A 25,807-nucleotide genomic window follows, 5' to 3' on the forward strand; every position below is an offset into this window, starting at 1 on the left:
GGAAGCATTAAAGACGGCACTGCTAAATAATGTGAGCGAGGAGATTAAAGATGAACTGATGGTGCGTGAGTTACCCTCCTCTTTAGGTGCGATCATGTCCCTATGCATCCGAATAGACGATCGCCTGCGTGCACGGCGAAGCACGCAACGTCGCTTCGCTCAGCCTCGGCCACCGAAGGACGCCTCACCAGGGCCTGGAGCGGCACGCGAGCACTGCGAGGTTGAGGAGGAGGAGCAGTCCATGCAACTTGGACGTTCGCAGCTCTCGCCCGCAGAACGTCAACGGCGTATGGCCGCCGGTGAGTGTCTATATTGCGGCCGTCAGGGCCATTTTGCCTCTTCATGCCGCGCACGGGCAAAAGGGCGCGCTCGCCAGTAGTTGAGAGAATACTGGTGGGCGATATAACGACTAAAAGTTCTCTCCCCCAGCTTATGTTACCTGCAAAACTCACCATTAAGAATGTTACCCACTCTCTTCAAGCTCTAGTGGATTCAGGTGCTGAGCAGAGTTTCATTGACGCACCTCTGGCGAAAAAGCTAAACATCACACTACACGCCCTACCCGATTCACTTGCTGTCACAGCCCTGTCTGGGCAACGCTTGTCGGACATAACCCAAATCACAGAACCCCTGTCTCTTACTCTCTCGGGTAACCACTCAGAGCGCATCGAGCTTTTCGTGTTTCAAGCACCGCGCACCCCCCTTGTATTGGGTTATCCATGGCTGCTCCAGCACAATCCGCACATTGATTGGAAGAAAGAGAGAGTAACTGGGTGGAGCATTGACTGCTACATGAACTGTCTCCAAGCTGCACCTGCTCCAACCACATCTCCAGGGTCTGACCAGCCGGTCGAGCCCCCGGATTTGACCTCGGTCCCGCGTGTTTATCATGATTTGGCTGAAGTGTTTAGTAAAGATGGGGCGCGTTCACTTCCCCCTCATAGACCGTATGACTGTGCGATTGATCTCCTGCCTGGGGCTCCGCTTCCATCTGGTCGTTTGTACAGCATTTCTCAGCCAGAGAGGGAGTCTATGGAGAATTACATTGCAGACTCTCTCGCTGCGGGCATCATTCGGCCGTCGTCCTCCCCAGTGGGAGCGGGGTTTTTCTTTGTTGCTAAGAAAGACAAGACCCTTCGCCCCTGTATCGACTATCGCGGGCTTAACAAGATCACCGTTCGTAACAAGTATCCTCTGCCCCTTCTTTCTTCTGCTTTTGAGTTACTTCAGGGTGCCACGATCTTCAGTAAGTTGGACTTGCGCAACGCCTACCATCTGGTGAGAATCCGTGAAGGGGATGAGTGGAAAACGGCCTTCAATACTCACCTAGGCCATTTCGAGTACCTTGTGATGCCGTTCGGCCTGACCAACGCCCCGGCCGTGTTCCAGGCTCTTGTTAATGATGTTCTCAGAGACTTTATTAACCGATGTGCTTTTGTCTACTTAGATGACATTCTCATCTTCTCCAAGTCTAAAGCGGAATATGAGGTCCATGTGAGGCAGATCCTGCAGCGCCTGCTGGAGAATAGGCTCTTTGTTAAAGGAGAGAAATGTGACTTCCACATGGATTCAGTGGCATTTCTGGGCTACATCATCACCAAAGGGGATTTGAAACCTGACCCGGCAAAAGTTCAGGCAGTGTTGGACTGGCCCAAACCACCCGATCGCCGGCAGCTTCAGCGCTTTCTGGGGTTTGCTAACTTCTACAGACGTTTCATCAGGGATTTCAGTAAAGTTGCTCTGCCTCTCTCTAGGTTAACGTCACCCAAGGTGCCATTCCACTGGGACCGGCTGGCTCAGGAAGCCTTCTCTCACCTCAAGGAACGGTTCGCCACCGCCCCGATCCTTCGCCAGCCGGACCTCTCCCTGCAGTTCGTTGTGGAGGTGGATGCATCGGAGTCTGGAGTAGGGGCCGTGCTCTCCCAACAATTCGAGGGTAAGCTCCACCCCTGTGCCTTTTTCTCTCGTCGTCTTTCCCCAGCCGAGAGGAATTATGACATCGGAGACCGCGAACTTCTGGCCGTAAAGCTGGCTCTGGAGCAGTGGAGGCACTGGCTGGAGAGAGCTGCACAGCCGTTCATTGTATGGACCGATCATAAAAACCTCGAATACATCCGCTCGGCGAAACGGCTCAACTCACGGCAGGCCAGGTGGGCTTTGTTTTTCACCCGGTTTAATTTCACCATCACTTACAGGCCAGGCTCCCGTAACGTTAAACCAGACGCTCTTTCCCGGCAATACGCCCCAGTCGGAGAGCAGTCCGACCCTGGATCTGTTCTGCCTACTTCCTGTGTTATTGGAGCAGTTACATGGGAGATCGAAGAGCTCATCCGGGAGGCACAAGAAACCGACCCTGATCCTGGCACGGGCCCCCATGATCGACTCTTTGTTCCGGCGGCTGTCCGGTCCCGGGTGCTCCAGTGGGCTCACACGGCCCGTTTTTCCTGCCATCCAGGAGTTAACCGCACCACTGCATTCCTGCGCAGGTATTTCTGATGGCCCGCCCTCATTAAAGACTCACGGGAGTACGTCACCGCCTGCACCACTTGTGCTCAAAATAAGCACTCCAATCAACATCCGTCTGGACGTCTGCAGCCACTCTCCACACCCAGCCGACCCTGGTCCCACATCTCTCTGGATTTCGTCACTGGTCTGCCGCCATCTGCAGGTAACACTACAATATTGACCATCGTTGACCGTTTCTCCAAAGCTGCCCATTTCATTGCGCTTCCTAAGCTCCCCACAGCCTTGGAGACTGCCCGACTCCTCACCACGCACGTTTTTCGGCTCCATGGCATCCCTGAGGACGTTGTCTCGGACCGGGGCCCTCAGTTCACGTCGCGGGTGTGGAGGGAGTTCTGCTCTGCCATAGGAGCCAAGGTGAGCCTCTCCTCTGGCTTCCACCCGCAAAGCAACGGCCAAACAGAGCGCATCAACCAAGAGTTGGAGGCCGCCCTCCGCTGTGTCGCCTCTCATAACCAGGCCATCTGGAGCGAACACCTGCCGTGGATAGAGTATGCTCACAACAGTCACACATCCTCTGCTACCGGCGTCTCTGGGATACCAACCACCTCTGTTTCCCATGGTTGAAGGTGAGCATACTGTTCCGTCTGTCCAACATCACCTCCGCAGGTGTCGCAGGGCCTGGCGGGCCACTCGGGCGGCTTTACTCCGGACGAAGGAACGGAATAAGGCACTCGCGGATCGCCACCGGACGGCCGCCCCTGTGTATGTGGTGGGGCAGAAGGTATGGCTCTCTACTCGCTTCGTGCCCTTACGTGCCAAATCTAAGAAACTCACCCCCAACTTCATCGGCCCGTTTGAAATCAGTGCTGTGATCAACCCTGCTTCCGTCCGCTTGGCTCTGCCACGCAATATGCGTATTCATGATGTGTTCCATGTCTCTCAGGTCAAGCCAGTGGTCTCCAGCCCGTTGTGCCCTCCTTCCAGGCCCCCGCCGCCCCCCAGGCTCGTGGGTGGCCAGCTGGTTTACGCCGTCTCGCGCATCTTGGACTCCCGCCGCCGGGGTCGGGGTTTTCAGTACCTGGTTGACTGGGAGGGCTACGGGCTAGAGGAACGTTCCTGGGTGCCCCGGTCGGCTATCGTGGGTAGGGGTCTGCTCCGCGACTTCCACCGCCTGCACCCGGGTAAGCCTGGTGGGTCGCCGGGAGGCTCCCGTTGAGGGGGGGGGTACTGTCATGGTCCCTGTGCCTCCCCGGCCAGCCCAGTGTGGCCACAAGTGTTTGTTGTTTTTCTCTCGCTCTCTCTCTCCTACCTGTCTGCCTGGGCGGAGCTCTGATTGGGCTCCTGCCCTTGGCCCACGCACCTGCAGCTGATCTCGAGCGAATTGCAGTTCTCTGGCTCTTAAGGCTGGGGCTCTGAGCTATTCGTCGCTGGAATATTGAGTAACTCTCGTTTACCTGGATCAGCCCTTTTGTGACTCCTGGACCCCGTGAGTAGGAGAGTGAGCTGAGCTGCTTGTGTGGAGACTGTTTGGACGAGGAGCAGAGCGAGTGCGAAGAAGTGTGTCTCCCCAGCCTATTGATCCCCGGGACCCTCGTGTTTCCCCCCTCCCTTCACGTGTATATAGCGCACCAGTGTGATTAATAAAGTGTCGTTGAACTGTGCTACCTCAGTCTGCGCCTGAGTCCGTTCCACCCCCGTGACAGAAACACTGATCTGGTCTTCTAACCTTCCCAGGTCCCATACTCCTTCAGTGGCTTTTCTACTCGAGTACTGAAAGCATTATACACAGTGTATTCTGCTTGTATTCTGCTTTTTAACGTTCACATGCCAATGGATGCATCAGAGACCAAGTTGGGGTTCAGTAACTTGCCCAAGGACACCTTGGTAAGAACTCCAGACTAGAGCACACAGAGATTGAACCAACAACCATCCAATTAGCAGATGACCTGCTCTACAGCCAACTCAATGATGAACAAGGAGGGACAACAAGAGAGGAAGAAAAATGGACCGAATGCAGCTGTAGGCATATGTGGGTGTGTTGATTCTTACTGCCGTGCATCCAGTAGAGTCGCTACGGCCAGTTTATGACATCCTGAGTCTGGTAGAGAAGTTTTCATGCTGACACAAGATTAATCATAGAAGCACAAAAAGGACATAATTTCTTGATAAAGACACAATAGATGATCGTCGTTCATGACACAAACGTGCTCCCATTTGAGGTGTATGATGTGTGTTGGTGTTGACTTGACTTGAAACACAAGTGGGTGTTCCTCCTGCTGTGATGTAAGATCCTGGTACTGATGTGACTGTATGAGCACCAAGTCCCCTTCAGAGGACTCTGTCCCCTCCAACAGAACATCCAAGTAAACCAGGGAACTTTGAGACAAAAACATGGGCAGCATGTGATGCAGGTCCAGCTGTACATGGAACATGCTCGTGTGCGATGGCAAACCGTCTGTCCTGCAGTCAGGACACGAGTTGTCCCTAACATTGCAGGTTTCCAAAAGAAAACAATCACCTGTAACAGCTTGTTTACTGTATATGCCCCTTGGCCTGCAACTGCAGAAAGAATGCTGTCCATGATGGGACCAGTGCAGAGGAATAAACCTGAGCTTCCTCCTGCACTTGGGTCAAATATGGACACGCCTTTGTCCTCATGAAAGTTTGCCTTCACTCAGACTCATGCCCTCCTACCATGCCAAAATATAGAAAACTGTCAGGCAATGAGTTGGAATAAAGTTGAATAAAACCTTGAAACACAGAGATGGATGATATTTTATACTTGTTGCTTCAAAGCAAACGGGGTCATTTTTGAGCCCTGAGGACCACAGGTGTGATTATGTGCTGCCAGTAAAAAACTTGAAGTAGTTTAAAAACAGCTTTCTAAATTAACTTTGACATAAAGCCGTCTGTGACCATCTGTTAAAGCAGCCAACTCTGGTTGTGAAACGATCCTCATGATAACTGATGATTTCATTTATTGTTTACCCGAAAACAAAGAAAAAATTCATTTTTATGAGGTTTTTATCAGATTTAAATTTGAAATGGAATAAAAAAAAATGTTTAAAAATGTTTGAATTAAGTTTTAATTAAAAGTGGGGGGAAATCCACTTCATATTAATTAAGTATCAATCAAACCAGATGGGGACATTTTTGTCCCCTGAGGACCACAGGTGTATGGAAATCAGGAGGACATTTTGAGGGTTAAGGCCTTTCTGCATCTGCCTCACTTCTTTTATATACAGTCTATACTTGCAGTGGAGTTTTTTTAGAAGTAAAATACTGTTTCCTTGCAAAATACTACACATAGATACTCTACACGTGTATGTATGAATGCACGTGGAAGTGTAGAGCACCCCTGCATCGTTGCAGATTCAGATTTGGTTCAGAAATGTTTCAGTGAGAGTGAATCTACTCGTTCACACTGACAGATGGGGAAGAAGCTTTTGTCTGGTTTCTGTTTTGGCAGAGCTGTTTGGATTCAGCCACACTGAAGGTCTGATAAACGAGTCAAAAATGTCCCTCCTGTGTCATGCACACACTTCCATGATGGAAAACTGAGGAAGTGTGTGTGCAGCTATGCACAGTTTCTGCTTCCTGGATAAAACTGACTGTTGGGGGCGTGGCCTTTAACTGACAGATAGGAACAGAAAGCAAAGAGGCAGAGCAGCAGGCTGAATAATCTGCTCCAACAGCAGACTGCCGTGTGAAGAAGAGCAGACTTTACCTGACAGGTAAACCGTCTTTCTCCTGCTTCTCCTCTTTGCTCACAGCTGGTCTTTTTCATTTGATGACTCAGTTAAGACACTCGTTTGAAAATTCACCTAAAAAGTTTCCTGATTTCCTGAGCTTGGTGATTTTTTTGTGTGTGGATCACCTGTGGAGGTTTTCTGAGGTTTTGTGTTTGAGAGGTAGCTGCAGAGGATACACCCATGAGCGGTTATGATGCTGAGACTTTAATTTCAGACTTTTCCTTTGAGAGGAAAGGTGTCAGGTTAGATGGTGGATGAGGACCCCAAATGCAGACTGATGGGCGAGCAGGCTTCAACTGAAAATGGCTTTTTATTCTAGGCGAGGTAATCACTGAAGCTGAGGCAGACACATAACAAAGGCTGGGATAACGCTGGTAACAGGGTAGCTACAGAGAAACGTGCTATTAACACAAACAAGCAAACTAGGGAGAAAGGGAACATCAGGGAACAAGACCGGGGAAAGTAAAACTGAACACTTACCAAAATAAAACCGATGGAGCGTTGTCAGTGCGCGGGGAGGCCGGGCAAACATAAAGAAAGAACCGATAAACAGAGCATGAAGGTATAAACTACTGCTTTCTACATCATGTGAACCTTGTCATGGTCCCTGGTTTTGAGCTACTTGGACTTTGATTAGAAAAATCATTTCTCGGTGGGTCTTTTTGAGGCTGATGTCCTCCTCCCTTTGTGTTTCCTTGTATTGTGCGTGTTGGTAATTGTGTTTCATTCACATCCTGTTTCGTAGTTTAGCTTGCAGACTGTCTTCCTGTTGAGAAACTCTGGCTCTGAAGCTGAAGCCGTGTCGCAGGGAATGAGAAGAGAGCCACGAGTGTTCATCAAGAGTTAAAACTAAATGTGGAGAATCACCAGTTAAACACTGACTGATTAAAAGCTGTTAGTGCTGAACAAAAAAAGGTTTAAAAAGGTTTTTATTTTCTATGCATACACAGAGTTAAACAGAAGACAGATTTTTCATCTTTAGTCTCAATGATGAGGGGTTTTCTTACATCTGCACAGCTGTTTGACCATTTAGCAACAGCAGGAAGGAAAAACTCTCTTTTAACAGGAAGAAACCTCCAGCAGAACCAGGCTGAGGGAGGGGCGGGGCCATCTGCTGCGACCGGTTGGGGGAGAAACAGGACAAAAAAACTCTCTTTCCTTGATGAACATTACCCTGAATTCTGCCGTTGCTTTTTACAATTTAACTTCACCAAACATTCAAGCGATCACTTCCTAGGTGAGGGAGCGATGTGTTGCATTTCCTGTTATAAACTGTCCTCTCTGTCTCTTCAGCTCATCATGGACACTTTAGAGCCCATCTGGTCCACCTTCTCAGGGATTTACACCCTGGCTGAAAACGTGAAGGCCAACAAAAAGCGCTGCCAGCGGATTTCGGTCCGAGTCAAAGCCCTCGAGGATGTGGTGAAGTCCATCACAGAGTTCTCTCCAGAGGTAAAGAAAGCCGTCGAGGAGCTGATCCTAACTCTGGAGTCAACACAGAGGCTAATTGAAAAATACACGGCAGCCAACTTGGTGGAGCGCATCCTGAAATCGGGCAGCCACGGAGAAGAGTTTGATACGGTGAGCGAGCGGCTCAACGATGCTTACCAGGCCCTGTGTCTAGCTCTGCAATCAGAACAGAGCAAGATGCTGTACGAGGTGTTTAGACAGAGAGAGACAGAAGACGAAATGGACGGGAAGGAGGACGACACGGAGATGACCAAATGTGAGGAGAAACTGAATTTGTCTTTAGAGACGTTCAAGCAGAGCTCTTTAGTGTTTTGATCCTGGTTCACCAAAGCGGATTCTGTTCCTCTCAGTGTTTCCACACTTAGAATAAATCCTGTTAGAGCGTTTGGACCAGACTCAGAGTTTGTGTTTCTCTCTGTTCTTCAGTGCTGATGGACTACATGAAAGAGCAGCAGGAGAAAACCAACACCATACTGAGACAGCTGGACAAAGTGGTGCAGATGTGTGAGTACGACATCGCTGAGCGGCCCTGCGCAGAGTTGTGTCATAAACAAGTCTGTGAATGGTGACTTACTGACAAAACACACATCTTATGTTGAGAAAGTGGGATTTATCATTGGAGTCTTTATCTTTTTTGTTCACAGTGAATAAGCCCAGTTTCAGCAGCGTGGCTGTGCGACAGATTAAACCAGATGAACTGAAGTATCAACATCCCAAAAAGCCCTTCAAGACAACAGCGAGCTGCGAGCTCTACAAAGGAGAATATCAGGGATTCTCAGTGGCCATCAAGAGATACCTCGACCCCATGAACACCAGTGCACGGTCAGTGCCACAGTTCAGCCCCATACTGGGAAGAAACACAGGAAAATAGTCCTTCCCATTAGAAAATAACACACACATTCACTTATATGCTGTTCCAGCTCGGGCTCCCAGTGCTCTCTGTGTCCTGCTGCATTCACTGCCATCAAACATTTTCTCCACATCCAGAGACGTGAAGTCTATTTTCAACAAGGAAGTCGACACCATGAAGCAGTTTGAGTCGCCCAACATCCTGCGAATGTTTGGAATCTGCATCCAGGATGAGAACGGTGAGCGCGTGAACACAGAGGTGCATATTTTTTGGAACGAGCACTTGTATTTGAGCCAAACCTGAAAAATTTACTGCAGTGCATGAAAACGAGAGCGTCAGCCAAGACTTTACACGTAGATAAGGAGGGTTCAAAAAAGAAAGAAGGACAGATGAAAACAGAAATCCACAGCAGGGGCTAACCCTAAAGTGAAAACAGGAACGGACAGACAATACTAACACATTTCATCAGCTTAGTCGTACCTGGCACAGAAGGAACGGACTTCATAGCTTGCTTGGTCACCAGTGATTTCTTGGCTTGAACCACAGGGTGGGCCATTTATATGGATACACGGTAATAACATGGGAATGGTTGGTGATATTAAAGTCCTGTTTGTGGCACATTAGTATATGTGAGGGGGCAAACTCCTCAAGATGGGTGGTGACCATGGTGGCCATTTAGAAGTCGGCCATCTTGGATACAACTTTTGTTTTTTCAATAGGAAGAGGGCCATGTGACACCCATCCATCCATCCATCTTCATCCGCTTTATCCGAGGCCGGGTCGCGGGGGCAGCAGCCTAAGCAAAGAGGCCCAGACCTCCCTCTCCCCAGCCACCTCCTCCAGCTTATCCGGGGGAATACCAAGGCGTTCCCAGGCCAGCCGAGAGATATAATCTCTCCAGCGTGTCCTGGGTCTGCCCCGGGGCCTCCTCCCGGTGGGACATGCCCGGAACACCTCACCCAGGAGGCGCCCAGGAGGCATCCTTGTCAGATGCCCGAACCACCTCAGCTGGCTCCTTTCGATGTGGAGCAGCAGCTGCTCTACTCTGAGCCCCTCCCGGATGGCCGAACTTCTCACCCTATCTCTAAGGGAGAGGCCAGCCACCCTTCGGAGGAAGCTCATTTCTGCCGCTTGTATCCGCGATCTCGTTCTTTCGGTCACTACCCACAGCTCGTGGCCATAGGTGAGGGTAGGGACGTAGATCGACCGGTAAATTGAGAGCTTCGCTTTTACACTCAGCTCCCTCTTCACCACGACGGACCGGTGCAGCGTCTGCATCACTGCACCAATCCGTCTGTCGATCTCCGGCTCCCTTCTCCCATCACTCGCGAACAAGACCCCGAGATACTCGAACTCCTCCACTTGGGGCAGGAACTCATCCCCGACCCGGAGTGGGCACTCCACCCTTTTCCGGCTGAGAACCATGGCCTCAGATTTGGAGGTGCTGATCCTCATTCCCGCTGCTTCACACTCGACTGCGAACCGTTCCAGTGCGAGCTGGAGGCCTTCACCCGATGAAGCCAACAGAACCACATCACCTGCAAAAATCAGAGATGAGATTCTGAGGCCACCAAAGCGAAAGCCCTCCGCCACTTGGCTGCGCCAAGCTCTTGCAAAGGTTGTATAGGGAACGAATGGCCCGTAGCAATGGGCCAGACACCCCATATTCCCGCAACACCTCCCACAGGACACCCCGAGGGACACGGTCGAATGCCTTCTCCAAGTCCATAAAACACATGTAGACTGGTTGGGCAAACTCCCATGCACCCTCAAGTATCCTCGAGAGGATAAAGAGCTGGTCCAGTGTTCCGCGACCAGGACGAAAACCGCATTGTTCCTCCTGTATCCGAGGTTCGACTAACGGACAAACTCTCCTTTCCAGCACCCTGGCATAGACTTTCCCAGGGAGGCTGAGGAGTGTGATCCCCCTGTAGCCATGTGACACATCCAACTTATTGGAAACCTCAAGGCCACTGGATATTTGAAATTGCTACATGATGATGTGTTTCCCTCTTCATGCACTGAAGCTGGCACGTTCCCTGAGTTCTTCCAGCAAGATGGTTCACCACCACATTATGGGTGCCAGGTCCGAGCATTCCTAGATGAACAGTTTCCTGGAAAGTGGATTGGTCGTCGTGGGCCAGTTGAATGGCCCCCAAGGTCTCCCGATCTCACCCCCTTAGACTTTTATCTTTAGGGTCATCTGAAGGCAATTGTCTATGGTGTGAAGATACGAGATGTGCAGCACCTGAAACTACAGATACTGGATGCCTGTGCTGGCATTTCTCCTGCGGTGTTGCTATCAGTATCAACTGAAGCATGCGTGTCCACGTCAGGGGGGGATCCTCACGGTGGACCAGAGTGTCTGTTACACGCTATCCCCACATATAAATACGTGAAAACATCACAGATAAATACACTCAGTGACAAACCTGTAATAACTTGTCCTTGTGCCTGCCTGTAGGACCCAAGCCTCAGTTCTTCATCATCATGGAGTACTGTGAGAAAGGAAGTCTTCGCCAGGTTCTGGACTCTGACCTCACTCTGACCTGGATCAGGAAAGCTCACATGTGTTTGGATGCAGCACGAGGACTCTATCGGTCAGTGTGTCTGCTTTATTACAGATTCTAACCTAAACTCCAAACAAGTTGGGACCCTGTGTAAAATGTAAATGAAGACAGAAGGCAACGATCTGCAGATCTCATCAGGGTCAGTTATTTTATCTACAACAGCACACAGAAAAAGTTGGAGGCTGGAACAGTAAGTGGTGCTACGAGGAAAAGATGGAGGAACATTTTGCACCTAATCGGGTTAATGAAGAGGCGAGGGACCATCCCGCTCGTTATCAGTGCTTCGTTCAAAGTCTCTGATGGGTTGGGGATCGTATCAACGAAACTGGCAGCTGGCACATCTGGAGAGGCTCCATCAATGCTGAAAGGTATATACAGGCTTTAGAGCAACATATGCTCCGTCCAGGGAAGGCCTTTATGTTTCTGCAGGATGATGCTGAACCACAGACTGCATCCGTTCCAACAGCACGGCTTCTCAGTAGAAGAGTGCAGGTGGCGACGCGGCCTACCAGCTGAGAACATCTGGAGCATCGTGAAACCAAACAGAACGAAGGAGACCCGGGAGTGTTCCTCTCCCAGAAGTACGGCAGCCTCAGTTCACACAAAGTTACAGGCTGTTGTTAAAAGAAGAGGAACTCTACACAGCGGGAAACACGGCCCGACTTTTAGGAGATATGTTCCTGCCCTCAAGTTCAAAAGGAGCCAATACTTTTTCTTTGCATTGTAAAGTTTCTCAGCTGAAACCTTCGATATGTTTTCTGAGTTCTGTGAGTAAAGTTTGAGGTCTGCAAATCATTGCATCTTCTTTAGAGTTGGGCAGCTTCACAGTGACCGTGTCGTTCATAGAGTCATGTTGGTGATGATGACTTTACCTGTCGTATCTTAGACTGCACAACACAGAGGAAAAATGGAGGGTTCACGGGTCCATCAACAGCAGCAAGTTCCTGGTGACTAAAGACTACACCGTCAAGGTACTGAAGGCAATGCATGCTGGGATTCCTTGCAGCTGAACATATTTGCTTCATGTGACGGTTTGGTTGTCGTTTCCAGCTGGGAGGTTTCAGGCTGTCGAAAACAGAGACGTCTCTGAAAAGGCAGACGGAGGACAGAGCCGTGAGGTCGCTGTGCTACCACTGTCCCGAGAAGTTCCACGACGCCAGCTTCAGCTACTGCAAAGAGTGGGAGATGTACAGGTGAGACCCCACGGCTGTGGGTCCACAGAGGTGTGCTCAAAGGCCCTCATTCATAAACTTTCTAAAAGATGGACTTAGCTTGTGGGTCTGAAAGTGAAGCTGATGTAGAAGTGACTTACATGTGCCATCGGAGCGAGACTCCTCTGGTTGGGGGTTTGTGTGAAAACAGCTCCAGGCTGACCTCAGAACACTTTACTGATTTCAGACCTGCTGTGGTTTGTCAAATGATCAAATTTCCTTTTGAACTTGTTTCAGTTTTGGAATCATCCTGTGGGAAATTGTAACCTGTAAGAATCCTTTTGAAGGTTTGTGTCTAAACTACACTCACTGCAGATTTAAACTAAGATTTGGAGTCCTCTCCATCGACTTCTCCTCCTGACGTGTCTTCAAATGTCTCGTAGGTTTTTCAGATGAAAAAATTTATCAGAAGGTGTATGAAGAGAAGTATCAAGAGCCGCTTCCTGATGACTGTCCTGCAGAACTGGGACAGCTGATCAACAAGTGCCGGGCCTACGACTGCTTCCAGAGGCCATCAGCTGGAGGTGAGTTCAGTTACTCTGTGACTGAGTACATGTGATTACTGTTTCTGTTCATTATTACAGTCTTGATATTTTCTCCTGTGCAGTGCTGCTGGATAAACTGCGCAGTGTGGTGACACAACTGGAGGAACAACAAGACTGATTAGAATCATCCTGAAGAGGAAACACAACGTGTTGATTTTAACTTTTGTTAAACAAACATTAATCAATACCAAATTCAGGGAGTTGAATGAAAGAGTGCTGCCTCAAAGGCTCATCCTTCGCTCTGTGCTGTGTGTGATCAACCCAAACAGCTGGAAGATTTAGCTTTGTTTGTTCTGCACGTCTCTGAATTTCAACTGTTTCAAAGATAAATGAGTGGAAGTCTGGACGCTTTGCAGTCTTGGAAACATTTTGTTCTTTGTGTTAAAACACTCAAACCACCTTTTTCTGGCAGAACCTCACAAACACCTCAAAGATCCTTCAAACATCTGCGTCACAGCGTATGAAACAAGTCGCTCCAACCTCCTGTGGCGGTGTCAAGTCAGACTTAAACGTCGCCAGCTCTTCTCACGGCTGTCCTGAACACTGCAGCTCAGATTTCACGTGAAACCAAAGAACGACCTCCCCGCTCAAAGCCGTTCCCTTCATCGCTGTAACGACACCTGTTGAAACAACTTGCAGGAAAATGATTTGGTGCAAAGTGCCAAAAGCTGAACTTGGTTCCATTTGCTAAATGAAAAACACTGGTGCAGCTGCCATCTTTCATTTAAAACATCTCTGCTTTTTAAAATTCATCAACCAAACAATTCCTCAGTCTCACATTAATCATCTCCAACTCTTTTTCTGCAGATTAAATCGATTCTGCTCATTTCCACCTTAAACATTTGAGGCCAACCATCCAAACCTGCTCGAGCAGCTCTGAATGATTCAAAATAATTACACTGGACCCCGGGGCTGGCCCTCAGACCAGGAAGTCCCGTCTGGTTTGATTATCGGCTAATTTTAATGAGAACATGACAGAAAAGCAGCAGAGACCGGCTTCAACGACACTGAGAAACAAAAACAACACCAAATGTCATTTGTCTGAATCGCAGGTTTATTCTTGTTTATTTGGGTTTAAATTAAATAAGGCACATTCACATCATCATTAAGACTCGGCTTTGACATCCGCTCAGACGAAGTTCAAACATAAAGGTGGTTCCTGTGTGAGGGAGACAGGAAATAGTGACACTGATGGGAGACACGTTTGCAGCACTCTGCTCGTAACCATCAAATCGACTCTCGAGTAAAACCGTCAAAACCACAAATATGAAACATTAAACAGCAGGACAGTCGGCTGTGATGGAATACCACAGTTTGTCTTTTTCCTCTGAAGACGCGCTCGTTTCATCAGGTAGCTACAACCGTTTCATGAAGCACAGAGACCGAAACTTAGAAATTAACCTGACAGAGGGACAAAAATCAGACTGATTTGTTGCAGTTTTCAGTCATTCATCAGGCTGAACAGTCTGAGTCGGGTTTTTGGGGTTTGGACTCACAGTTTGTGTTCGATGATGTCATGATTTCATGAGGCATCAAGAGGAAGCTCAGACAGTTTGATTCGGTTCTCGACGTCCTTACTGAAGGTTAATAAACCACCTGAGCTGATGGAGCTCTGACTTCGGACCAAAGACCGTTTAGAAACGCTCGCACTCCACGTTTGTGGCCGCTGTCACGTTTTCTTTGTGCACGGATTTGGTCGAGAGGCTGAAATGCTAAATTATCACCACGGACGTCATAGCATAAAAAACATGGCCGTAGGAAAGTCAACGCTGAAGCGCGTTAAGGTGCATTCATTCTAACGACCAGCAGGGGGCGACGCAAAAAGACTTCCTGTACAGGAAACCGTGAGTCAGTAACACTTCCTGATGAGTTTATGGCCTCAGCCATGAGGTTCAAGCGTTACATGAGAGTTTGTGAGGAGCACAAACAGTCCACAGGTCCAGTTCAGTGACTGTGACTGAAGCCCATCCTTCTCTGCAAAAGAAGCCACGCCCATCGGTTAAGCGTTACAGTATTCAGATGGATGTCATACGAATTCACTCCATACAGTTTTTCTATCAAACTATAAACGTGGCTCACTCTCCACTCGAGGGGTCAGCGGTGTTAATGTTGGTGCTCAAAAATCATCAGCGCCGGTAAAAAGACGGAAATCCTTCAAACAGCTTGATTTGGAAAATAGCCGGCGGTGGTGTTGGATTAAAATCTGCTGGATAAAAGCTCGCAGCGAGGTTCAGCAGCGGACAGGGAGACACACGGAGCTCCACCCTCCTAAATAAAATAAGATCATCCTGATTAAACCAAAGTAAAAAAGTCAGCGGCACAGAGCAGCAGCACAAACTACAGCGAGGACGTTCAAACAGCAAGAAATGAAATCAGCTTGCATCCCTTTTTCTCCGTGAAGGCTGGAAGTGGAAAGCGCTTTAAACTCAGCTGAGACGTTCGTGTTGAAGCTCAATGTAAAGAGTTCCCCGTGCGAGGATGGTTTGGATCTCGCTCGCCTCCGCACAAAAGCGCCGAGCAGTTTTCAAACATCTGAAAAACAAAGTTCGGAAACCTGTCAGTGGAAAAAATGCAGCTTCTAGTTTATGTTAACGAGTGAGAAGGGAGCGCGAGCGGCGCCGAGCCTGTGCGGGTTAAACCTGATCCAGGTGTCTGAGTCAGGGCCGTCTCTGACGTCCCCACTGACGCAAAACATGGATGGTGCCCGACGCCCTTTCAGTTTGCCTGAGGAGGCGGAAACCTCCGAGCGGGACAAATACAACCCGACGCGCTGCAGTGAGAGGACGTTTGGTTCGTGAGGATCCGGAGTCTCGTGTGCTTTTCTTTCGGCGGTCTTCTTGCTACTCGTGCCGTCTGCGCTTCGCGCTCCCTGCATCACTGTGCGCTGGGTTCTGGCTGCTGATTGGCGTTGCTCTCTTCGACTCTTTCGCTCTGGGTCGGGGAGGGCAGGTTAAGGGGATAAGGGGTGGAGTCTTCATCCCTGTGCTCTGACGGTAAGCCTTCAGCTTCCTCGCCAGGCCGAGGGCGGCCGTCAGAAGAGTCTGCGTGTAAATCTCGGTCGGTCTGGCTTTCGGGGTCAGACTGAGCAGACAGGATGTTTGCGAGCGGGACGTCGGCCGAGCTGTCGACCTGCGATGATGTAGTTGACGGTGTGGACGGCGAGGTCTCGCTGCCCGTGCTGCAGCTGGAGGCGTCGGTGGAGAGCGATTCGGCGCCGTCGGGTAGTTCAGGAGCGCACGCGACGTCTGTCGGGTCAGCCACGGTCAGCGCGTGCGTTCGCTCCGGCGTGTGCACTCCGGTGTCGAGGGTGTGAGAGCGAGCCAGGCGCCGCTCTTTGAGGCTTCCTGTGGGGCTGCTGACCGCCACCGTCTCTCCTCGCCTCAGCCTCCACCTGTCCGGATTCACCTGCAACGAAACGGCAGCAGAACTAAAGTCAGTCCTGCTCCAGACCGGAAACACCGATAAATACCAAAATACATAAGAGAACAAGACGCGTGTACCTGGCTGAGGTTTGGAGAACACCTGGGTGGAGAACCTGAAGAACCCTTCCTCATCTGCTGCATCCTGAAGGTGCAGGTGGGAAAAAGGAAAGAAAAATGGGGCTGAGGGTCGATGGTGGAAGGTTAAAGTCATACATTCATGAGAAATAAACTCTGATATTCTCTCAGACTAAAAGCTGCAAATGTCTGGGAAATACACTCAGAAATAAAGCGGAATAAATCACATTTAGGAGGAATCAACTTTCTCTTAATCTAATCCTGCAGCTGCTTCCTCTAGGGGGCGCCACAGCGCATCATCTGCCTCCATCTCACCCTGTCATCCAGCCCTCTACATCCATGAACCTCCTCTGAGCTCCATCTCCACCCTCCCTCCTCTGCACACGCTCAAACCATCTCAGCCTCTCCGACTCTGATCCATCCTCCTCCCTCCCAACGAAGACCTGAGCATCTTCAGCTCAGCCTCCTCAGTTTGTTCTTCTGTTCTAATCTCAGAATATTCCTGAGAAATAAGACTGAATATCCTCTGAGAATATTCACGAGGAAAAAACAAACACTCGAATACTTTCTAAGAATTTTGCATCACGAATATGAAAAGATTCAGAAATGTTACTGCGATTGCGCAGAGCAGTCACTGCACGTGTGGTTTGCTTTCCCTTGATGAGTGGGATGGTTTCTTGTGACTGGTGTGGATTCGTGGCTTGTTTGCGGCCTACCTGCTGATGGACTGAGCCAGCTTCTGCTTCCTGCTGTTGGAGTTATCCTGCAGCCTCAGACGCTGCACGAAGGAATGAGCTGAAAGAGCAAAAGCACAGAAACGATCCTGATTACACGGCTGTGGATCACAGTCCCCATTCTAATGAATGAAATTTAAGTAAAGCCTGCTTTGTAGGATTTATTTCTGGTGTTAGTTACCCAGAGCTCCTTTGGGGACGGAGAGGAGTTTGATCGGTTCATCATCAGGGGAGAGTCCAGATGCTTTCTGCAGAGCTCGCAGGATTTCAGTGTTCTGCACGAGATAACAGGAAGATAAGTCTTCAGACCTGCACGACGGTGCAGCGATGAAGAGCTAACAGCTCCAGGAGAACCCCCCAGGAACGACTCCAAAGTAAAAGAAGACGAAGTTCATACTTCTCATATTCAGCAGATCATGGTCCCATTCTTAATAAATACAATTGTGCACCGGCCACTGCAAGGTCAGCGAGCCGTTTAAGCTCTCTGTGTTGGCGCTGAGCTACAGTTACACACATTTGGATTATTTTGAGCTGTGAATCATACAAAGCTACCCTAGCACAGTCCAAAGACATACATTTGGAGTTGAGCGGGTTTACTTTCATGCTTTCTATGAACTCTGAAGCTTTTTGGGAGCTACAGCTAGCTGAACATACTGGAAGGTGCAGTTTCATGCTCATCACATTTTATGATTTTAAAATCATGTATCAGACATCAGCATCGGCTTCAAATTCATTCTGCTGGACTACAAAGGCGGGACCTGCAAAGAGCCCTGATGTCAGCACCGTGGAGTCGGCCTGGTCACTGAGACGGAGCGACGCCATGACGCTGACATCAGGACCCTGTGGGTCCTCAGATTCAGCGTGAGGCACTCCACGACCTTTCCGCCCAGCTCGTAGGCGCAGTCCAGCGGCGTCCTCTGCCTCTTGTTCCTGATGCCAGGAGAGGTTCCGCCCCTCAGCAACAGCTCCACCAGCGCCAGATGCCCGCCCCGCACTGCCTCATGGAGCGCCGTGTTCCCCTGAAGGTTCGCCACGTTCACCAACGCATTACTCTGTGAACACACACACTTTCAGAGTTAATGTGTGTGTGTGTGCGCGCGCGCGTGCGTGCGTGTGCGTGTGTTCACCTGTAACAGGATGGTGGCTGTGTCCAGATTTCCACGCAGGCAGGCGTGGATCAGCGGCGTGTTGCCATAGTGATCCTTTTTATTCAGCTTGGCGTTGCACTCCAGCAGAAACCTCACCACCTAAACATCACCATGACACTCAGAATGACATCATCCTTCACAACGATGACAATAAAATCACTTTTTGCCAACAGACACACACACACACACCACTGTAGTGGTCACCAGCAATTAGCCGGGTCCCAGTCAGAGTCACAGACAGACTGTGTTTCCACCGCTCAGCTCTACACGGGCGTCTAAGAAAGTACAACCCCTGCAGAAACAGGCTGCAAGGTGAAATTAGAGAAAGTGACCGTGCAGAATAAACAGCTCACATTTCCCCTCAGTGAGGAGAAAACCTCTGAGCGGCACCTGAAACTGACGCTTGGGGTTGGACTCCTCTTTCTGAGCCGTTTCTCTGCTCAGCGACACGAGCGAAGGAGCGAGCGGACTCGTGCAACAAATGAACTTTAAGTCAGCTTTGTGCTCTGCAGTCCGGCTTTCTGATTGTTCACGTTTGAGTCCGTCTTTGTGCCCATTGCATAACTTCTATTTCCTCTGGGTGATATCCAGAACATCCAACAATGAGGATGCTGTGAACTAAAGCTCTGCTGGTGGACACGTGTCCTGCAGTTTACTGAATCTGAGGCAACATCTGCCAGCTGTTGGTGTCCTGAAGTCTCTGACGTCACTGCCTCAGAGATGATGTTGCCTGTCTTCCTTTAATATTGGCTATAAAATAGTTACAGGATGGGCACCAGTTTGTTTCTGGAAAACAGTGAAGATCTGCAGCCAAGAAGAATCTAGTGAGATTATTTTGATAATACTTGTGCACATCAGGCTAATCTAAGCATGTTTTTACCAAACAGCAGCGTAACCTGGAAATCTGCTGCTGTAGAGCCTGACTTTCTGCTCCTTATGTGACGTGTTCATCAAAATTTGAGTAACTCTTTTAAACCTAACTAACATCAGCCAAAACTTCCGACACGTCTTCCTGACAATGTGGCCAAGTTTTCCATGTTTACATCCTGTGCACGGAAAGCTCACACATTCACTTCTCCCTTATCGCTTACCGGGATGTGGCTGTTCTGGCAAGCCAGGTGAAGTGGCGTGGCGCTCTGGTTGGTGCGGGCGTTCACGTTGGCCCCGTGGCGGATCAGCAGGGTGGCCAGCGGCAAGTGTCCGTGGAGGGCGGCGACGTGGAGAGGCGTGAAACCGTCGACGTTGCAGCTGTTTACGCCGAGAGTTCCCGCCTGCTGCACCGATAGCTGCGGGAAGATCAGAGAGTTTAATGGAAATGGCGTCGCATCCACGCTGCTGCACGGGCCGCCGGCGTACCTTCTGAGTGGGGGCGCAGTTTGGGCACTGACACAGAGGGTGGCAAAGCGGAGCCTCCGACCGTACTTCTCCCTGATCCTCCTCTTCCTCATCCATCCACTCCAACAGGTAACGCACCTGAGAAACAGGATGAGCAGACGTCGTCACGTTTCCCATCGAGGGAACGCGACCCTGAGCGTTCAGCACAAATGCAGAAGACTCACCATCTCCACGTCAGCGTCTGCCACGGCTCGCAGCAGCTTCTCCACCTGTCAGTCAAACACAGAGGCGTCAGACACCAACGTTTTCTTCTTCTTTGGTACTCGGAGCTGCACAGACCTCCATGAACGCTTTCTCAGAAATAACGTTTGACCGATTGATTATTAAGTGACCAAACCGGTTTGTAAGCGGATACAAGTGTGGCCAGAGGGGTCTTCAGAGGCTTTACAGGACTGCTTTAATACTACAGACTGGAACATGTTTAAGCAGGCTGCCACCTATAACAACACCACTGACCTCCAGGAGTACGCAGAGACTGTTACTGCCTACATCAACAAGTGTATTGAGGATGTAACAGTCACGAAAACCATAACTGTCCGGGCCAATCAAAAACCATGGATGACAGGAGAGGTCTACAGGCTGCTGAAAGCTCGGAATGTTGCCTTCAGAGATGGAGACGAGGCAAGCCTGAGGACAGCTAGGGCCAACCTTTCCCGTGGCATCAGAGAGGCTAAGAGACAGTACTCCAGGAAAATATCTCATCACTTCAAAGACAGCAGAGACTCACGGAGCCTGTGGCGGGGCATTCAGACCATCACAGATTACAAGCCCCCACCACAGACCTGTGATAGCACTATCCCCCTGCTGAACGAGCTGAACACTTTCTTTGCTCGCTTTGAAGTCCAAAACAGCACCACTGCACAGAAGACCCCACCCCCTCCTGGTGACCAGGTGATGACTCTGTCCCCGGACAGCGTGAGGAGATCCCTCAGCAGGATCAATGCACGTAAAGCTCCGGGTCCTGACAACATTCCTGGTCGTGTACTGAGAGACTGTGCAGTGGAACTCACTGATGTCTTCACAGACATCTTCAACATATCACTCATCCAGGCTGTCGTCCCCACATGTTTTAAAGCCACCACAATCATTCCGGTTCCAAAAAAGTCATCTCCCTCCTGCTTTAATGACTACCGTCCTGTTGCACTTACTCCCATCCTGATGAAGTGCTTCGAACGACTAGTCATGAAACACATCAAGACTGTCCTGCCCCCCTCCCTGGACCCCTTCCAGTTTGCGTATCGGCCCAACCGCTCAACCGATGATGCCATCTCCACTGCACTCCACTCAGCACTCACACACCTGGACAAAAAAGACTCATATGTTCGAATGCTGTTCATAGATTTCAGTTCAGCATTCAACACTATAATCCCCCAACAGCTCACTCAAAAACTGGTCCAGCTGGGGCTCAACACCTCACTGTGCAACTGGCTGTTGGATTTCCTCACCGGAAGACCTCAAACAGTACGGGTCGGCAGTAACACATCCAGCACCATCATTTTAAACACGGGGGCCCCGCAGGGATGTGTGCTGAGCCCCCTCCTCTTCACTCTGCTGACCCATGACTGCACTCCATCATACAGCTCCAACCTCTTCATCAAGTTTGCGGACGACACAACGGTGGTGGGTCTCATTAGCAACAGGGATGAGACCGACTACAGAAGTGAGGTGAGACGCCTGGCCACGTGGTGTGCTGACAACAATCTCTCTCTGAATGTGGAGAAGACGAAGGAGATTGTTGTGGACTTCAGGAGAATGCACACCCAACATGCTCCTCTGACCATTGACGGAGCGTCTGTGGAGAGTGAGAAGCACCAAGTTCTTGGGTGTGCACATCACAGAGGATCTCTCCTGGACGTACAACACCACAGCACTGGCCAAGAAATCACAGCAGCGTCTCTTCTTTCTCCGCAAACTAAGAAGAGCAGGAGCACCAGCCCCCATCTTGCACACTTTCTACAGAGGCACCATCGAGAGCATCCTGTCGAGCTGCATCACTGTGTGGTTTGGAGCCTGCAATGCGTCCTGCCATAGAACCCTCCAACGCATAGTGAGAGCTGCAGAGAGGATCATTGGTGTCTCTCTCCCCTCCCTCCAGGACATTTACAGCACCCGTCTCACTAAAAAAGCCCTTTGCATAGCGGCTGATCCCACGCACCCAATGCAAAGCTTCTTCAAGCTGCTGCCGTCGGGGAGGAGACTGCGGAGTCTCCAGGCCAGGACCAGCAGGCTGAAGGACAGCTTCATCCATCAAGCTGTCAGGAAGCTTAACTCCCTCCCGATTCTGCCCCCTCTCCCCTCTCTCCTCCACGGTCTCACTGAACTCTGTCTCACACACACACACACACACACACACACACACACACACACACACACACACACACACACACACACACACACACACACACACACACACACACACTCTCTGACTCACTCACTGGCCTGCACCAGTTACCAGTCACTTTGTGGAGCATTGGACTGCCATTACCTCATAAGACTTTGTTGTTACACTTTCTCTTACCGTACATTACTAAATCTCCATTTGCACTATTTGCCTATTTGCACTACTCTGCCTGGTTTACACTCAATGTCACTTACCCATTATATTGTATATTGTATAGCTTTCTTGTTATATGTAAAATTGTATTTATTTAAATTTTTACTTTTTAATTATTTTACTTGCATTTTTAATCACTTTTATATTTAAATATATTTAAATGTTCATTTGCTATTTATCTAGGGATTGAGAGTAACGCAATTTCTATTCTCTGTATGTCCTGTACATGTGGCAGAATCGACAAATAAAGTTGACTTTGACTTTGACTTGATTGGTGCTAGCAATGTTGTTGTGTTTCCTGGTCAGCGCTCACCTCTCTGTGCCGGACCCGTTCTCCCTCTGGTTTGACCTCCGAGCCCAGGGAGGAGGTGCTGGAGACGGAGGAGCGGCGGCTGCTGCAGTCTGAGGCCAGAGGCGAGCGGCTGGGAGACTGAGAGACAGAAAAGAGATGCTGAAAACACAACCAGCCTCCAAATACTCCCAATGCTAACATAGTTTAGCTTTAGTGTGTGAATGCAGGTCAAATGTGACCACCAGGGTGAACGTTTCAAACATACGTGGTGAAACCAGAGAGGACGCAGAGTCAACTGCGAACATTCGCTCACCAGTTGAAAAGTAGTTCCAGGTTTCACTGGAACTACTTTTCACTGAGTCCCCCTGTTAAACATGCAGCCGCTCTGTCTCGTGAGGAAACCTTTTTGTATTCAATTACACTTTTGTCACATGGATTTTGACAATATTCACTGTGATGTTGGAGATCTGTCCAATGCAAGCGTGAGTGCAGATGAGACTCACGTCGACGCCGCTGCCGCAGCGCTTCCGGCCGTTCTGAGTGGACTGCAGCTGCATGAGGATCTGCAGGAAGACATGAACAACACATTCATTTTACAGTATGTGCGCCATGAAACCAATATGTTTCTTTTTCAGGGAGCACCTGAAGCATCTGTTTACATCATTTGAAAAACCTTTATCGTGCAAGAAAGGCTGAGTGAACATGACTCAGAGACTCTGCAGGGCTAAAGTCCAGAGCCTGGGGCCTGATGCAGACCTGTGTCTGCATCAGGCCCCAGGCTCTGGTACTGCCTGGAGCAGAGATGAAACAAACATCTGATTTTAAAGTGTATCTGAAGCTGGTTTAGTGGACAGACTGGAGAAAGGGGATCAGTCGACCTGCCGTCAGCAGCTGATCAGATTAGCTGCTATCCTCATTATGCTACCACAGCTGTGGGGTGAGGGACTCAAACCAGCACCCACACAGTGGAAGCGTCCTCTGCATGTTCTGGCACAATCGAGTGTCGCTGACCTTGGAGTTCAGGGCGCACTGCAGCGGCGACTCCTTGTTCTTGTTGAGGATGTGGGTGCTCGCTCCGTTCTCCAGGAGCACCTGGATGATGCCCTCGTAGCCCCAGCGCGACGCCATGTGCAGCGCCGTGTCGCCTTTGTCGTTCACCAGGTCCAGACGGCACGTTTGGACATCGTAGTACACCAAGGCCTTCACACACTGACACACAGCATTTATTATTTATGAACATGCTGAGTTATTTACTGGAACAGACTAACCCGGTGGGTTCAAACCAACTGGAGCATTTAAAGGATGAAATGTGAGGACATAACAGAGAGAGCGGCGACGTACGTCCTCGTGTCCGTACATGCAGGCGAGGTGCAGCGGCGTGTTGCCGTTGTTGTCCTGAGCCTCCGTGTTGGCCTTGTAGTGCAGCAGCAGCAGCTGGACAACAGAAACAAAGGAAGGACATCGTTTGTTGTAATGTTCTCCTCCTCTGGAGCGTTCATTCGTCTTTATTTAACGACAAGTTTGTTTGGCTGAGGTCAGACAGCTGCGGCTGATCCAGAACACACATTTCAGTCCTCACTTTGGAAACTGGTTTAATGACTTTGTTTGCTTATAACTCATCTGTTTGGATTATGTTAAAGCTTAAAGGTAGAGGTGATGTTTGAACCTGCCAGTTAAAAATAACCAGACTTTGACTGACAGGTGGGTGCAGACACAGGCGGCTGTAGCTGCAGCTTCACCTCAGCTACCTGGAGTCTCTGAGCTGGACCTCTGCACCGTGTTTGTGCTGCTGGAGCCTTATGGAGCATTTTAATGACATTTTTTTCTGATCAATAATATGGCTGCTGTGAGGTCACTGCACTAACAGACCGTCTAAGTTCAGTTTTTTTAATTTAAATCCCAGGATTTTAGTTTTCTGCGCGTGCTCACCGTTACTCCCTGGTATCCACGCTGACACGCCAGGTGCAGCGGTGTGAGGGCGTGGTAGTCTGTGGCGTTCACCTGAGCTCCTTTATGCACCAGTATGTCGATCAGCTGGGACTGACCTGCCACACACACACACACACACACACACACACACACACACACACACACACACACACAGGTTAGTTAATACTTTTTATATATAAATTGTGCCTCGCAGTATTAAACAAACTCATGTTGTGTCACTGCGCGTTAGCAGCCACTCACCGCAGTGAGCAGCGACATGCAGAGGAGTGTAACCCCGGTCATCTCTGGAGAACGGCGTGACGATGGACGGGTCGTTGAGCCGCCTGAAACACGGCGCCAACACTCAGAGTCAGTCTACGGTCAATAATGGCTGAACGCGTCAAACAAGGAGCTTATTGGTCAAAGGTTAGAGGGAGCTTTCAGGAAGTAACCAGTGAGGCTCAATCAGACTCTGCGGTCTGATTCTTACTTCAGAGCTTCAGCTGCGACAGGTGGGCGTGGCCGACAGGTGGCGCTTTCTGCTAGGCCTCACTTTAGCTAACAGGACTGCACAGCGTTTGTGGTGCAGCTACATTTTTGAGTATTTTCGTTTTTAATGGGCCATTGCATAACGGTCTGAAACACACACACACTAAAAGTGTGTGTGTGTGTGTGTGTGTGTGTGTGTGTGTCTGGGGGTTTCAGTGGGAAGTGAAAATACAAATGGTTTTTATTCCTGATTCGAAGCTCTGATGCACAAAAATAATGGAGAAAAGGGGAAGTGATGATCAGTTGAACAATGAAAATACAAGTCGAAGGCATCACATCAGCTTTTCTCTGCATATGTGCAAAGGCAAAGTCAGCCTTAGAGTGAATTTCCAGCTTCACAGTCAATAATCAGTGTGTCATAAACTCCAGGCAGGTCATATCAAATCTGTACCGTGGAGCCTTTACTCTTCTTTATTCTTCGTTATTTTCATGTGAATGCTTTGACGTACTCTCTGTACCTCTGCGTGTTTGTCTGTGTGAGTTTGGACACTGACCCGGACAGCTGGAGGTCACAGAGGTCACAGGAGCAGAGAGGATGACACATCTTCACATCTTCATCGGCCTCTCCATCACTCAGCAGGCGTTCAACCTCCTCTTCATTTCCATTTGCTATGTGCTACAAAACACACAGGAGCAAACTGAGCATTAGCAAAATCTCGCCACTAGATGTCAGAAGACTGTAGATTGCCGTCAAATGAGTGTTCTTCGGTATAGTGGAGGGTATAGGATAAACATGTTAGCCAAGAGAGATCAAAAACATTAAATTCAGACTTTCAGAGTGCACCCCATAACAGCCGTAGCCAGCGAGCGTGTTGCTATCACTGTTTGGGGAGCGGATCCATCCA

The 25,807-nt window shown here is 49.6% G+C and overlaps 2 protein-coding genes across 2 annotated transcripts in view; one reads left to right on the plus strand and one right to left on the minus strand.

The window, feature by feature from the left end:
• Window positions 1–6,120: 6,120 nt before the first annotated feature.
• LOC101466611 (mixed lineage kinase domain-like protein) lies at window positions 6,121–13,252 on the plus strand. Its single transcript, XM_014411299.3, has 11 exons — window positions 6,121–6,200; window positions 7,512–7,944; window positions 8,115–8,192; window positions 8,333–8,510; window positions 8,676–8,776; window positions 11,003–11,138; window positions 11,995–12,079; window positions 12,159–12,301; window positions 12,557–12,606; window positions 12,703–12,843; window positions 12,927–13,252. The coding sequence occupies exons 2-11, from the start codon at window positions 7,518–7,520 to the stop codon at window positions 12,980–12,982; spliced, it is 1,395 nt and encodes a 464-aa protein (XP_014266785.2). The 5' UTR covers window positions 6,121–6,200; window positions 7,512–7,517; the 3' UTR covers window positions 12,983–13,252.
• Window positions 13,253–13,897: 645 nt separating this feature from the next.
• ankrd27 (ankyrin repeat domain 27 (VPS9 domain)) overlaps window positions 13,898–25,807 on the minus strand; it is a 29,777-nt gene continuing 17,867 nt past the window's right edge. The window contains exons 13-28 of the mRNA XM_012925134.3: window positions 25,457–25,578; window positions 24,675–24,757; window positions 24,414–24,529; window positions 23,826–23,918; window positions 23,496–23,693; window positions 22,988–23,047; window positions 22,506–22,622; window positions 19,803–19,847; window positions 19,600–19,716; window positions 19,335–19,529; window positions 18,223–18,342; window positions 17,974–18,147; window positions 17,277–17,370; window positions 17,078–17,156; window positions 16,365–16,428; window positions 13,898–16,269 (exon numbers count right to left, since the gene is read on the minus strand). Coding sequence (XP_012780588.1) covers window positions 15,739–16,269; window positions 16,365–16,428; window positions 17,078–17,156; window positions 17,277–17,370; window positions 17,974–18,147; window positions 18,223–18,342; window positions 19,335–19,529; window positions 19,600–19,716; window positions 19,803–19,847; window positions 22,506–22,622; window positions 22,988–23,047; window positions 23,496–23,693; window positions 23,826–23,918; window positions 24,414–24,529; window positions 24,675–24,757; window positions 25,457–25,578 — 2,208 coding nt within the window. The 3' untranslated portion in view covers window positions 13,898–15,738. The remainder of the gene's footprint in view (window positions 16,270–16,364; window positions 16,429–17,077; window positions 17,157–17,276; window positions 17,371–17,973; window positions 18,148–18,222; window positions 18,343–19,334; window positions 19,530–19,599; window positions 19,717–19,802; window positions 19,848–22,505; window positions 22,623–22,987; window positions 23,048–23,495; window positions 23,694–23,825; window positions 23,919–24,413; window positions 24,530–24,674; window positions 24,758–25,456; window positions 25,579–25,807) is intronic.

This window comes from Maylandia zebra, linkage group LG7 (assembly GCF_041146795.1).
Source record: "Maylandia zebra isolate NMK-2024a linkage group LG7, Mzebra_GT3a, whole genome shotgun sequence".
Classification (NCBI taxonomy): Eukaryota; Metazoa; Chordata; class Actinopteri; order Cichliformes; family Cichlidae; genus Maylandia; species Maylandia zebra.